The sequence below is a fragment of the Eumetopias jubatus genome, unplaced genomic scaffold (genome assembly GCF_037043125.1).
Source record: "Eumetopias jubatus isolate StellerSeaLion01/CBP00866 unplaced genomic scaffold, mEumJub1_p1.0 scaffold_13, whole genome shotgun sequence".
NCBI classification, from domain to species: domain Eukaryota; kingdom Metazoa; phylum Chordata; class Mammalia; order Carnivora; family Otariidae; genus Eumetopias; species Eumetopias jubatus.
In genome coordinates this window covers 4,888,001-4,903,103 of record NW_028274819.1, presented here as the reverse complement: position 1 = coordinate 4,903,103, position 15,103 = coordinate 4,888,001, and the positions used below count along the sequence as shown (strand labels likewise).

General features: G+C 55.0%; 1 protein-coding gene across 2 annotated transcripts in view; it reads left to right on the top strand.

Moving 5' to 3' along the window:
* Window positions 1-6,021: 6,021 nt before the first annotated feature.
* LRP5 (LDL receptor related protein 5) overlaps window positions 6,022-15,103 on the top strand; it is a 101,272-nt gene continuing 92,190 nt past the window's right edge. For both annotated transcript variants that reach the window (XM_088017431.1, XM_028118284.2), the window contains exon 1: window positions 6,022-6,089. In XM_088017431.1, the coding sequence (XP_087873557.1) occupies window positions 6,026-6,089 (64 nt within the window). In that variant the 5' untranslated portion in view covers window positions 6,022-6,025. The remainder of the gene's footprint in view (window positions 6,090-15,103) is intronic.

The window sequence follows — 15,103 nt, the reverse complement described above, 5'->3', positions numbered from 1 at the left end:
TGACCCAAGGACCTCACTGCCCCCGAGAGTGACCAGGGAGTTGTGGCAGCTGCCTCAGTTTCCCCCCAGGTGTGTGGGCCCAGGTGCTTTCTGCCCTCACTCGTGGAGTCCTCCGTGTTCAACTAAGTGCCCGTCGTGTTCCTGGGCCCGGGTGAAAGCCAGGTGCATGTGAACCACTGTGCATTTCAAAACAGCTCCTCAAGGTCACGGATGACCAGCCATCTGCTGGGTCCAGTGGACAAGTCTCCATCCCCAGGCTTCTCGTCTCAGCAGCTGCCACACTTGGCCCTGGCCCTCCACTCACTTTCTCCCTGGCTTCTGGGAGCCCCTCTGTCCTGGTCCCCTCACCTCTGAGCTTGGAGGCCCCAACATGCCACCTTGGACCTCTTTCTGCTAGGATGCTTCTCCAGGATCGTGGCCTTAACATTGAAGATTCCCACCTTTCTGTGCCCAGCCCAGCCCTCCTCCCTGAACCCCAGACTCTCTCATTCTACTCCTCCGCTGGGAAGTAAATAACTGAGCTAGACAAGTTCAAGGCAGGATGCCACTCCCTGAGCCTGGGGTCTCTTGCCTTTCATTCAGCAACACTTACAATCTCAGCCCAGCCTTCCAGGTGCTCAAGCCAAATGCTTTGACAGCATCCTTGATTCTTGCTCTCCATGTCCTCTCTCCCCTCAGAGAGACTCAGAATCCAACCACTTCTCATTTTCTCCACTGCCGCCAACCAAGTTCCCACTATCTTGAACTTGGACCCCTGCAGTGGCCCCTCCACTGGCCTGCTTGGTTCCTCTCCTGCCCCTGCTGCCTATTTCCTGCATAGTACCTGACAGATTCCATGACATGGAAATCAGATCCTATGCTCCCTCTGCTCCTGGCCCTCTGGGGAGCCCCCTCTCACTCAGGGAGGTGAGGGCCTCCAAGACCCCACAGAGCTGGCCCACTCCTCTCTGACCTTGGCTCTCCCTGCTCGGCTCCTCTGGCCCCTCACAGTGCCTCTGGGCCTTTGCACCGGCCTTCCCTGCTGGCTGCAAGGCTCACTCCCTCCCTTCTTCCAGTCAACAGATGTTGCCAACAGATGCTGCCTTCTGTACCCCTTGACCCTCTTACCCTGCTTTATTTTTTCCAGAACAGGCATTACCATATGACTCCCTAGAGCACAGGTGGGAAATGTGTGTAAGAGAGCAGATAGCAAATATTTTAGGCTTTGCAGGCATACCATCTCTGTTGCAACTCCTCGACCTTGCCCTTGAAGACAGTTGGGGGATGGTACCCTGGACAAACCATTACCTCTCTGACCTCAGTTTCCTTCCCTGTAAAATGGGTTTGAGAAAATTAGGGTCTGTAGTAGTCGCCTGTGGCTGTTGTAACAAACCATAGACTGGATGTCGTAAAACAGCAAACAGCGGAAGCCTATTCTCTCGCAGCCTGGAGGCCAGAAGTCCGAGATGCAGGTGTAGGCAGGGCTGCACTCCCTTCTGAGGCTCTGGGGGAGGATCCTTCCTGCCTCTTCCGCCTTCAGGCGCGCTCCTGGGCTCGTGGCTGCGTCCCTCGCACCCTTGCCTCTGTGGTCACAGGTTTCTCCTGCTCTTCTGTCTCAAATCACCCTCTGTCTTTCTGGTATAAGGACAACTGTCACTGGACTTAGGGTCCACCCGGATAATCCAGGATGATCTCTTCATTTTATGGTCTTTAACTTAATGATACCTGCGAAGACATTTTGTCCAAGTAAGCTAACATTCCCAGGTTGGGGATTGGGAATGCGGATATGTCTTTTTTTTGGGGGGGGGGCACCATTTAACCCACTACAGACGTCTTTAAAGTGCCTTAAAAGGAAAACGAAACTGGAACATCAGCTTCTTAATCTGTAGCAAAAAGAAAATGAGATGGGCCAGACGCTTGTGTGGCTCGGTCAAGAACATGGTCCCCAAGGACGCAGCCCACACGGCTGCCAAGCCATCAGGAGGGCTGGAGCTCAGGGCTGCAGAAGGTCAGGGCTGGTGACAACTATCAGAGGGAGCGGGGGGAGGTGGGGCGGTGACACTGAGTGGGCCCCAGCGCGTCCATCTTCCTGCCCTGTCTGGGGCCCATGTTAATCACGATTCACATTCAGGCAGGGCTTTAAAGTCTAAAGAGCATTTTTCTGAGTCTCCTCTCATTCGAGATTCATGTCAGCACCGACAGATAAGAAGTCCATGAGATAGCACCGATCCCATTTTATGAATGAGGACGCTGAGGCTCAGAGAGGGAAAGTCCAGCTGATTCCGTAGCCACCATGCCCGCTACCATCTAAGCCTTCCACTGCCCACTCCCACGCGGCAGTGGCCGCCTTCCCTCGCCTGCCCCTGGCGCAGGTTGCTGGGGGGCGGTGGTGCAAGGGAGAGGCTGGTGGGGCCCAGTGACAGCCCCACTGCGTGCCTCTACCGAGGAGCCCTCGGAAGGATGCTTGGGGCCCGGAGAGCCCAGGAACACTGGGCACCCAGTGCACACCTCTGATCACAGTGGCTGGAGGGCTCTCGTGCCCAGAATAACTCTCTCCAGAGTCAGCATGTTCCAGGTTGGGAGGGAAACCAAGAAGGCACTTTCCCCCAAGTGTCATGGGGCTGAGATGTCATCCTCCGATGGGCCCTAAATGGACCCCAATTGAGCCCCTGTCCCCGGAAACGATTAGACCCGACAGGTGCCGAGCCCCGTTACCTCACTGGGACGGAACTTGCAACTGAGGGGTGAGTTGAGAGTGAACGCTTCCAAACGGGAGGCCTAAGAAAAGGTCGGTGGTGTGATGAGCTGTGACAGGCAGTCCTGTGGGGAAGTGGGAGCTTAGCACCCTCTCCGGTTGCTTCTCACATGAGGGAGGAGTCTAAAAATTACTTCCCTCGTGACGCCGGAATCCTGCAGAATCAAATAGGGACCGTTCTCATGTGTTCTCTGCGAACGACTTTTCTAAAGTTCTGATAGGAGTCAGGCAACCTAGGATCTTGTTCTGATGTCTCGAGACCTGGGGCTCAGTCCTTTCTTGGGGGCGGGCGGTCTCCGGAGGCTCCTGAACCTTTGGCATCTCAAGAGGCAGCACAGGAAAGCGCGGGGCACGCCCAGAGCCGCTGCCGGCCCGCCATCCCGTGCCGGTCATGGTGTCTTCTGGGTTGACTGAGTTCTCCCGCTCTGAGAGTCAAGCTTTCCATCTCTCTCCTGGAGAACAAAGAATCTCAATGTCTCTCTGTGTGTCCTTTTATTCTGGTTCATTCCCCTTTTAATCATTCGTATAACTGGGTATAGGGTCTTCAGCCTCTCTCTATTCCTTCTCAGCTCTAGAACCTTGATTCGAACTTTGGACCAGCTGCTGCTGCAGGTGTCCCCTTAGAGGAGCCCCTGGGGCTCTTCCCCAGTGCCTTTAGCGAGTCCCATTAGCTCTTCCTAAAGCATGCTGAATCCAGTTCCTTCTCGCCATTCGTGAGCATCCTGCCCCCCTCATCAGGCCAAGCCACCACCTCTCCCGGCTGCCATGAAACCCATATGCTGACCAGTCTCCCGCATCCCCTCTCCTCTCCTGCCCTGTCCCTAGTCAGCAGCCAGAGTGCTCTTTTTATGAACATAAGTCAGAGCTTTTCACTTCATTCTGTCATTCAACAAACATTTACTGAGCACATACTGTATCCTGGTCTAGACACAGGGGATACACACGGAACAAAACAAAGGAAAATCTCTGTTCTCTGGAGCTCCCATTCTAGTGGAGGGCAGAAAAGTAAGTAAACAGTATGTCAGATGTTGGTCAGAGCCAAGGAGAAAAGTAAAACAAAGAAATGGAGCGGAAAGTACCTGCCGGGGTGGGTGGTGGAAGGGATGTGATTTACTATTTTCAAAGGGGGTCAGGGAAGGCCTGGCTGAGGAGCTGAAGATGTGCGGGAATAAATCAGGTGGATAACTGGGGTAAAAGAGTACCAGCAGAGAGAAGAGCTAGTGCAAAGGCCCTGAGGCAGGAGTGTGCCTGGTGTGTTTGAGGACCAGCAAGGAGACCTCTGTGGCTGGAGCAGGGTGAGGAAGAGGAAGGACAGTGCATTAGGAATCGGAGAGATAAAGGGACATATGTGGCCGGATCAGGCCCTTAGGTGCCATAAGGCCTTTGGCTTCTCTTCTGATTTGGGAGTCAGCAGATTCTTGAGCAGATGAGAGAATGTGATCTGTCTTGTTTCAACAGGCTCACTCTGGATGCTGGGAGAGGAGGCTGATGAGGGTCATGGCAGGAAGTGGGAGACTCGTTAGGGTGTGGGAGGTGTTGGTAGTGGGGGGGCTACAAGAACTGCATCCGGCCCCAGGAGAGGCAGCAGGACGGGCTACTGGAGCTGTGCATGGGGCCTGCCTGAGGAACAGCCAGGGTTTTTGCTACTTAAACCCCTGTAATGGCTTCCCGTTGCTCTTGTGATAAATTCTTGACACCTTTTCCAGGTCCGGTATGCACTGGCCCTGGCTAGCTTCTCCTAATTCAGCACTGCCCCCTTCCACCCGACCTGCAGCTTCTGCAGCCTTGGCCTTTGGGCTTCCTCCCACGAGTCCAGCATCCAGGCGGGCCCCTGCCCAGGGCCTTCACCCTTGATGCTGTCTCCACCTGAACTGCTCTTCCCACAGCGCACCTGTTTCTGAGTTGTGGCTCGAATATCCCCACTCCCTAAGTCACAATGTCCCAAGACTTTGCAGCCCAACACCATCCACTTTTCATGGCAACCCTTGTAGTCTGTTAGTGGTGTTTTTGGTTTTCTGTTTTAAATGTTTCTGTCTCTTGTTTTATTTTATTATTTTATTTTATTTTATCTTATTTTATTTGTCTCCCTCTCTAGAACATAAGCCCCAGGAGGACAGAGACTTCTGCCTGACCATTAGCTTTGTAAAGCTGTCCCAAACACACGAGGAATGTGCATATCCTCCAGTATGTGGTTGCACATGTGAACTATAGCTCTCTCAGCACCTGTGAGGTAGGCATTGCTATACCTATTTTATAAGGGAGTCAAGACTACCCGAGAGGTTATATTTAGACCTGCCCAAGGGCACACCTGGTTCTAGGAAGCAGCAGAGCCAGAGTTTGAACTTGGGCCCACCAGTTCCAGAGCCGGTGCTTTGCCCCCTCCCAGGCCCTCCTGTGGCCTGAGGCTTCAGAGCTGAGCTGCCTGCTCAGATGGGCAGAGCTGGAAGGATGGGGGAGCTCGGGTGCATGCTGGCTCTACGAACCAAAGGTGAGGGCTGCCATCCTAGAGCAGCTTTCTGCCTCAGAGGGCCTAGGAGCATATTTGGAAGAAGAGCGCGTCTGCTGCTCAGTGCTCGTGCACTGTAATATAGAGGGCATATATTTAGTGTAAAAAAATAACCTCAAGCTCCCCCCCCACTCTCAGCTACTGCAGCTCCCGCCTCTGCCCATCATCCGCTTCTGTCCCTGCCTGGACCGACTCGCCGTCGCCCTCCTCTGCCCTCCCGGGCGCCCTCGCCGGTGAGAACAGGTGTCTTGGGGCTGCCCCGCGCGACCGGACCCTGCCAGGGTGGCTGCGGTCTCGGGAAAGCGCACAGACCTGGCTCCGAGCTTCCGACGCCGTAACTGCCCCGCGGTGTGCTCTTCCCACGCCCCGCCCCCTGTGCCTCAGTTTCCCCGTCGGTAACGGCAGGGGCCTTGCGGCTCTACAGGTGACACACCTGCTTCCGGGACTCGATCGGCCCCGGAGGGCCGCCCCCCCCTCCCGCCTCCCGCGGACTGTCAAGCCCGCGCCGACCCCGCGCGCCCCCGGGGAGCCCCCGGGGAGGCGGGGGCGCGGGGAGGGCCGCGGGCCGGCTCCGGGGGGCGCCCGCGGGAGGGCGCGGCGGCGCGGGGGGCGGAGACGCGGCGCGGCTTCCGCTCCCGCGCCTCCTCCCTCCTCCCCCGCCGTCCTGGTCCGCAGCGCCCGAGGGGGGGAGGCGGCAGGCGCCGGGAGCCGCGCGAGGAGCTGCCGCCGCCGCCGCGCCATGGAGCCCGAGTGAGCGCGCGCGGGCCCGCCCGGCCCCGGACAACATGGAGGCGGCGCCGCCGCGGCTGCTGCTGCTCGCGCTCTGCTGCAGCCTGGCCCCCGCCGCGGGTAGGTGGGCGCGGGCCGCGGGGACAATGGCCCCGCGGCCAAGTGCGCGGCGCGCGGAAGCGACTTTGCAAGTTGGGGGCGAGTTGGGGCGCGCGCCGCGGGTGCCCGCCGCCCCCCGCCGCCCGGGGGCCGCGCGCGGGCCCTTTGTCTCGCCCGCCCGGGCCCCTCCCGGGAAGGCCGGGCCCCGTCCCGCGTCCCGGGCCGGCGAGGAGGGCGCGCAGGCGGCGCCGACCCCGCCAGGTGCGGCGCGGGCGGGTCCTCACCTGCCCGCGGCCCGGGGCGCGCTCCGAAGTGCGGCCGCGTGTAGCCGGCCGGGCGAGGCCGCGCCGGGACCGTGTGGACCCCGGGCGGCGGGCCGGCGCAGAGCGGGGACTTTCGGCCCAGAGACAGGCCTCGCCGCCCTGCGTCGGGGACTCTTCGGCGAGCCCGTTTCCGATGGCCGCGCGGCAAGCCCCGAGAACTGATTTAAGTTGCAGAGAAAGTTCTCAGATCGGGCGCCGGTCGGCCTGGCCTGTTGCGCTGCCCCCTTTCATCTGCGAGGCTGTCGGTTTCCAAGCGGACCGACACCTGCCAGGTGTCCGGAGGACCCGTCTGGCCGCCGGGCCCCCACCCCCACCCCCCCCGCAGTGGCCCCGGGCCGGTGTCCACGCCAGGGGTGGCCTCGTGGGGCCGCCGCGCGGGGTGACGTGGTCGCAGAGCACGGCGTGGTCGGGAGGCGCGCTGGTGCCCTCACTCGTGCACAGCCTTTGGGAGATCGAGGGCTGGGGACCTTTCTCTCCCAACTTTTGGTGTGTCCCAAGGGGTGGAGTTGAGGTCGGGAGGACTCAGGAAACCTAAGCGCGTTGTGAAACGCTACACATGTTCTTTTAATTTGGAGATTGCCATGTGGTTTTGAAGCAGATCTCTTGCTACCTAAATCATTCTCTTCGGATGTGAGTGTTTTGTTTTTCTGGAGTGTGGCTGGCCAAACTGGACAGGGCCACAGAGCCCTGGGCTCCCCGGGACGCCGTTCTGCTGCTGGTAGCAGATTTTTGGGGGCTGCTGGTGGTGGTGGTGGTGGTGGGTAGCTCAGGTCCCTTTGTCTGGGCCTCTTTAAGGCGAACAGCTGTCTCCCTGAATATTTCCAGTGTGGGACATTGCAGGGAGGTGTCCTGGCCAGGCGCTGTGGTCTCGTTCCCGGCGCTGCGGCCCCTTCCTTGAGGTTTGGGGGGCATAGAGCAGATAGTTTCCCCAGGTCCCTTTGCCTCCCAGCCCAAGCCTCCAAATGTTGGTGGGTTCACCCCAAATTTATCTCCCTCGGGAGCGTGTTTACATTTCTCGGCTATGTCTAATAGCAGCAAAACAAGGTGACGACAAAACAATGACAGTATCTGGGCAGTTCAGGCCAACGCGCTGCTTTTCTTTCCGGAAATGCCTGGATCACGGAGGCAAAAGGTTTTTTTTGTTTTTTTGGGGGAAGATGTTTGTTTTAAAGGTGGAGTTTCTCAGCGGGCTATGTTGCTTTTCACTTGGTTGCTGTTTTGGATTTCCTGTACCTTTCGGGGTGACGTTGCTGGAGTCGAATGCCTGTCGTTTTGTGGTTCGAGCCCCTAAGGAGAAGGAATCACATCTGTGGAGTTCAGTCGTGTAGGAGGCAAAAATAGAGTTGATTATTTTAACATTAGGAAGCATGTCAACAGCACCGGCTAATGTGGCAATCCAGTCCTAAAATGGAAGGAGGAGAACTCCTTCTGCACAACTGCTTTGACTGTTCTTGATATGTTCTGCCCCTGATTTCTATGTTAGGTTTATGCATTGGTCCGGAGTGGAGCCAGTAAGTTGGTAGCTAATTATTTTTTCTGATTGCTTCCTGTTGCAATTTGAAGCTGTGAGCCCACGGAAATGCCTTTGTTTTAGTGGTCCCTGTGCTGGGAATGGCCTTCCCCAGCTCCACAGGCCCAGGCCTCTCCCCTCTGGCCCCACAGCACTTGCTACAGGACCACCTGTCCAGGACCCTCCCTTCACCCCTCTGCCCCCCTCCCCCCAGCAAGGGTGGTTCCTGCGGATGCCTACTGCCTGGCCCACTGGAAGGGCCCAGCAGGTGGGTGCGGAGTTAATAACTAAATGCTGTGTGGAGTCCACTGAGAGAGGTCTCCCCCCTCCCTCCTCCCCACCCCCGGTTTTCAAAGCAGGGCCCACGTGCTTTTAGCCCTCCCTGTTCAAATCCAAGAATTTACCCCGACAACCCGTACGATCCCACATTTGCTGTGGAGATCCTGTCGCATTTGGAACCCATTTAATTTCAGCGGCACTGTATCACCACTCAGGCATTTAGCAGAATTTGCACACTGCTGTGGGGGGGGGTGGTGGTGGTGCAGTCAGGTGAGGAGGACTCAGCATGGCTGCTTGCCCTGCAACTTGGGCTGAGAATGGGGGCTCTGGGGTCAGACCAGCCTGGGTTTCCATGCTCAGGAGCTGTTCAACTTTGGGTGACTTACTTAGCTTTTTTGCATCCGGCGTCTTCCCCTGATCCCCCCCTACCCCGGGCCGTTTCGGGGGCATGAAGTGTTATGTGTGAAACCCTTCGCACCATCCCCGGCCTGGGTGTGGGACCAGGGGTAACCGAAATACAGTGCCTCTTGTGTAATAGGGTCTTTGATCTTTCTGGCCTAGAGGTCCAAAAGCTCTGGATTTTTCTTCTGCATGCGACCTTGGCTACTGAGGTCCACTGTCCTGACTCATTTATTGCTGCAACATTGGTGGGGGCTCTTGAGGTGATTAGCAGCAGGACAGAGCCCGAGTACCAGGGGCTAACGTCAGCCTTGGTGCGTGGAGGAGCTTGAGCATCCAAGCCCACCTCGTGGGCCTCACTTTTCTCTTCTGTAAAACGGGATAATAATACTTCCTATCACTCAGTGAGTTAACACCTGCCTGGCGCTCTGTCAGGTCTTACCATTGCTGCTATTACTCTTTGGCCCCTGGTGCCGTGTGACGTGTGGGGACAGAATGGCAGACGAGGTTGTCAGGACGTTCTGTGTCGACGGGAAGATAGGCGGACAGAAGCCGTTTGGGCGGCTGTGGGAGAGGTGGGCCCCAGGGTCTCTCCCTCACGGTCCCAGAGTCCTGTCCTCAACCATCAGGTGGTCTCCTCCAGCGAAAGAGGCCAGATCACCATGCAGAGTCTAGATGTGCTCCAGAAGGCAATGGAAGCTTCTGGAAGAATTTAGTCAGGAGTAGGAAATAGGAAATGCAGGCTGGAGTTGTCAGGCCTGTCCTAGGTGAAAGGTGTTGAATTGATTTTTTTTTTTTTTAATCGAGGTGAAAATCACGTAATATAAAATGAACCTTTCGAAAGGATACAGGGCATTGGCATTTAGTACATTCACTATGCTGTGCCACTGCCACCTCAATCTAGTTCCAAACATTTCTGTCTCCCCAAAATAACACCCCACACCCATTAAACAAGAGCTTCCCATTCCCCTGCCATCAGCCCACTTTCGGTCTCAGTGGGGTTGCCTGTTCTGGATGTTTCTATACACGGCGTCATATGATACGTAGGCCGTCTGTGTCTGGCGGCTTCTGTCACTGAACCTCGGTGTTTTCTAGGTTCGTCCACGCTGTAGCGTGTGTCCCTGCCCCTTTCCTTTTTGATGCTGAGCAATATCCATCGTAGGGTCAGAGTGCATTTGGCTTATCCACTCACCCGTCAATGGACCGACCTTGGTTGGGGCCTTCTCTGCAGGCACGAGCTGCAGGCTGTGCCGTCCGAGTGGGGTTTGGAACAGTGGACGCCGTTTGAAGCTGGGCTGGGCGCGAGCAGATTTGTCCTTAGATCTGCGTCTCGGTTCAGAGACGTGAGAGCTGGTGGCCGAGGCTGGGGACAAGCAGAGGGCTGGTGCTGGCCTCCGGGAGGAGGTTTGCTGGGAGGTGGGCTGCGTGCCGTGTTCAGTACTGCCAAAGCCCTGGGAGACACTGGACATTTGTGGCTTGTGCGGTTTCTCGGACAGTCACTTAACATGTGCTCAGCACGGGGAGGCTCTGCTGGGGGTGAGGGGCTGCGACCCGGGCTTGCTGGCATACTTGTCCGGAGAGCAGTGCTATGTCTGCCGCGAGGCAGGCCCCCTGGGGGGGGCTGTCCTGGGGACAGCGTGGGTCCCAGGGCTGACCTGTTGAGGCGGCTGCAGGTCTGGCCAAGAGCCGACCCCAGGGTCCTGCCTGCTACTCCGTCCGGGTCTCTGCTTTCTCTGGCGAGTGGTTTGCTAGCTCGTGGCCTCAGGTTCCTCGTCTGCAAAAGTGGGATGTGACGTCTGGCTTGTGGGGTTCAGTGAGCCAGTGTCCGTGAGGAGGGACCAGGAGGCTCTTCCCTCAAGACAGGCCTCAGTGGGAAGGACACCAAGAGGTCCTGCTCCAGGTGTCCAGGTTGCCTTTTCAGTGTGCTGGACGGCACGATCAGAGGCAAGGTTGAGAACACCTTCCCCAGTGGGGGGCCAGGAGTGCTGAGACCTGTCGGGAGTCTGGGTTTGGCGCTGGCTTGTCCCTGGTAGCCCTGAACCTGTCCAGAGCTCCAACCAGGAGCAGAATTGGCTGCTGACGCTTCCCTGGTAAGGAAGGGTGTCCCGCTCCCCAAAGCCCCGTGGTGCCCTTGTGCACGACCGTTCCGCCGCTCCTAAGCCCTGAGCAGCCCTGACTCCCGTACGCCTCCTAGGCCAGCCTTTGCCCACCTGGCTGGGGACAGTTAACCCGCCACGGGCCCTGCCCACGGCTCACTTGCCAGGGGAGTGCTCCCTCACAGTGGCAGCGTGGCCCCGGAACCTCGGGTCCAGATGCAGTCCATGCCCAGAGTCACACGTCCACTGTATCCTTCTTGCTCGGGGTCTCTCTTGCCATGGACCCCCCTGGGCGGTTATCATGGTGATGTCACGTGTGAGCCCTTTTGCAGGGGTGGGGCCTACTGTACTTTCTGGGTATTTTATTTGCATTATTGGTTGGTATTTAATTTAGTGCTTTCAGTTTGCCTCATTGCAATTTTCTAGTACTTAAAGGGAAGCAAAGATTCACTTGGGGAGGAGAGTAGTTTTTAGCCTTTTTGGGGTCTCAGGAACCCCTCTGAGAATATGGTAAGGCTCTTCTCCCTGGAAGGAGCCAGCAAGTGGTGCACACACACTGGGCTCCCGAGTGCCTCCCTGTGGGGTCCGGGGTGCACTTCCCTTCCCCGAACCTCAGTTTCCTTCCTTTTTTTTTTTAAGATTTAATTAATTTATTTGAGAGAGAGAGAGAATGAGAGAGAGCACAAGCAGGGGGAGTGGCAGGCAGAGGGAGAGGCAGAGCGAGAAGCAGGCTTCCCGCAGAGCAAGGAGCCCGACATGGGGCTTGATCCCAGGACCCCGGGATCATGTCCTGAGCCGAAGGCAGACGCTTAACGACTGAGCCGCCCAGGTGTCCCTATTTCCACAATTTTTTTTTTTTTTTATTGCCTGAAACAGAAACTGTGTCTATAGAGTGGTCACACCCCATTCATTGCTTTCTGCAGCCCTGGCTGACCTCTCTCCTACTTTCCTGTGGCTGCAAATCTGCCTCTTTGTGGAATCATGCAGTGTTTGTCCTCTGGTGGCTGGCTTATTTCATTTAGCGTCATGTTTTCGGGTTCATCTGAGTTGTAGCGTGTGGCAGAACTCCATTCCCTCTTACGGCTGAATCATAGCTCACTGTACGGATAGTGCACGTTTTGTTTGTCCACGCACCTGCCGATGGACCCCGGGGCTCTTTACCCCTCTGGCTGCTGCTGAGCACATGGGTGTGCGAGCATCTCTCTGAGTCCCTGCTTTCACTTTGGGGGACGTGCCTGGGAGTGGAACCACTGGACCATATGGTAAGTCTGTGTTTGATTTTTTTTGATGATCCATCAAACTGTTGTTCAGCGGCTGCACTGCTTAAGTGGCCGGCAGCAGCCTGGGAGTTCCAGTTTCTCCACATCCTGCTCAACACTTGTTTGCTTTGCTTTGCCTTTTTTTTTTTTTTTTTTTTTTTGGTGCTGGATGGTGCTAGCCATCCTAGTAGGTATGAGGCTGGTACTGTGTTGTAGTTTTGATCTGCATTTTCCTGGCAGCTGATGACATCGAGCATCTTTGCATGTGCTTGTTGGCCATTTTCTTTTACAAATATGAATAAATATGTAAATGCAAGATGTACAGGAATACATATGCACTGCTTAAATATTTACCATGGTTCTTGTTTCTGTGAGGATGAGCATCTTTGTTTATTGTCGGTTTTATTTCTCTCCTCAGAGATGACCAGACCTCTAACACAGACTGTAACAAATGTATTACATTGTTTTGAACCGGTGTTCATATTTTTTACATAAACCCAATCACTCTCTACCCGATTCTGTAGCCTTTTTTCCTTGCTGTCTTAAACATTTTCTGTATCTTTACTTTTCAGATCTTCTTTCTTTTTAAAAGCTAAGCAGTATTTCATAGTACGGATCTACCATTCTTCATAGCTTTTATCCATTGGAGGAGCATGTACGTTTTTCCAGGCTTTCTTGTTATTATGAGGCATGCTGCAGTGACCACCTTGTTCACGCAGGTCTCCTTGCCCAAGAGAATATCCACTTGTAAGTTTGTAAAGATACTGACAAATTCCACCAAAGAGGCCGCACTGGTTTATACCCTACCAGGCATCTGTGAAAGTGTGTGCTTTCCTGTGCCCTCGCCAGTGCTGGCAGTGACCAGATTCCACTTTTCTTAAATTGGTTTGTTTAAAAATTATAACACCTTTTGTTTTTTTTAAAATATTTTATTTATTTATTTGAGAGCGAGAATGAGAGAGAGAGAGAGAGAGCACATGAGAGGGGATAGGGTCAGAGGAAGAAGCAGACTCCCTGCTGAGCAGGGAGCCCGATGCGGGACTCGATCCCGGGACTCCAGGATCATGACCTGAGCCGAAGGCAGTCGCTTAACCAACTGAGCCACCCAGGCGCCCCCAAAAATTATAACACCTTTTGATCTGCACATCCCTCATGACTGGCTTCTTGGCCATTTGGCCATTTGTATGTATTTTTCTGTAAATTGCCTACTCCTGTCCTGAGCCCATTTTTCTGTCGAGTTGTTTATCTTTTCCTTATTGATTTGTAGGAGCTGTTTATTTGGCACGGACCATAACTGTTAAATGTGTTCCACATTTTTCTTCTAACCTGTCGTTAGTCTTTCACCCTTATTTCTGGTGGTTTATTATCATAAAGGCAGTAAAAAATTTCGTGTAATCAAAACTATGTCTATTCCCTTATGGTTTCTGGGTTTTGTGCTTTATTTCTCTCCCTTCGGATTGTAAACACCTCTTCCTTTATCTTCTTCCAGGGCTGTTATTGTTTTGTGTTCTATATTCAGACATTATTTTATCTGATTTTGGGGAGGTATGCGGTATGAGGTAGGGATCTGAACTGTCCCTGATGTGGCCCCCCCCCACTGTAAGTGGATGGGGAATTTTCCCAACACCACGACGGAACAGCCCATTCTGTTCGCATTCATCTGAAATACCACTCACTGTTTTGTGTGCGGTGTTCACAGATGGCGTGGCTGCATATCCTGGCACCTTCTGCTCTGCTCCATCTTTCTGTACCAGTATGCTGTTTTAACCTCTGTAGCATCATAGCGTATTTAGAAACTGAGTGTGCCACTTCATGGTTGTCTTCAAAAAAATTGTGTCTACTATTCTTGTACCTTTATTGTTTTTTTTTTTAAGATTTTATTTATTTATTTGACAGAGAGAGACGCAGCGAGAAAGGGAACACAAGCAGGGGGAGTGGGAGAGGGAGAAGCAGGCTTCCCATGGAGCGGGGAGCCCGATGTGGGGCTCGATCCCAGGACCCTGGGATCATGACCTGAGCCGCAGGCGGACACTTAATGACTGAGCCACCCAGGCGCCCCATTGTACCTTTATTCTTTTGTGATAAACTTCAGAGTCAGCCTATCAGGTTCCATCCTTTGATCTCTTGATCCAGAGACAGTAAATGGCCACATTCAACAGGTGTCAGAGGGCTGGACTTTAGAAGCGGTCTCCGACAAGCAAGCTGGCCTCTGGCTGTGGAAGTAAATTCATCTTCCGCTGTGAAGGAGCTGGTCTTCGTATTTTTGCTTCCTCTTGCATATGGAGTGCTTCAGAGGTGACATTTGTGCTGGATTGCCCGCCGCGCTCCTGTTCTCGGGCTCACACCAGTGTCTGCTCGGGAGCCGAGCTCTATTGCAACTAATTCCAGTGTTAGCCTGAAGGCAAATATAATTACTGCGTAAATTACTGCTCCCCTCCCCTAGTTCATTCCAGAATAAAATGTGAGTAACTTTAATTTCTTACCTGGCTCGCACCCCTTTATTAGCCCAATGGGGAGGCGGTACCTGCCTAGCAGAAGTCTTAGGGAATTGCTCAATCCGGCATTAAAAGCCGCCCGAGCGCGTGGCCCTGGCCAGAACATGTCAGCCAGGTGCCTGGGTGCCTTCCAGACTGTCCACTTGCGGCAGCTACCACCCTGGAGTTGGCCCTGTGGGAGCTGAAGTGATGCCCACACTGCAAGATGTGTTTCAGAGCGAGATGTGTTCTCCAGTTGCTTTTTTGGGGGAAGGACATTTCTCTGAACTTTCTCCAGAACAGACTCGGTTCCAAAAAGAGACTGATGGGAGTGTGCACCGTCTTGGCACCCGCCCACTCCCCCCTCCGCCCAGGATTCCTCCCACTGAGGCTGGAGTGCGGGGCCGACCCCAACAGCCGTTCTTCCTCTGCTCTGCCGGCCGGGTCTCCTTTCCCTCCTGCACATTGGAAAGCCCGGGTGCGCCTCCTTTCCTTCCCCTCTCCACCCCACTTCTCCGGCTCTGAGGCCTCACCTGTCGGCCCCCCACAGCACTCACCCTTGGAGTGGGAGACTACACCAGCTTCCAGCAGGTCTCCCAGAACCTCTCCCTGCCTGTGTTTACCTGTCACTCTGGCCAGATTAGGTTTTCCAAAACTAGTTTAATCATGTCCTTCGCCTTCTCAGAAAATGACAC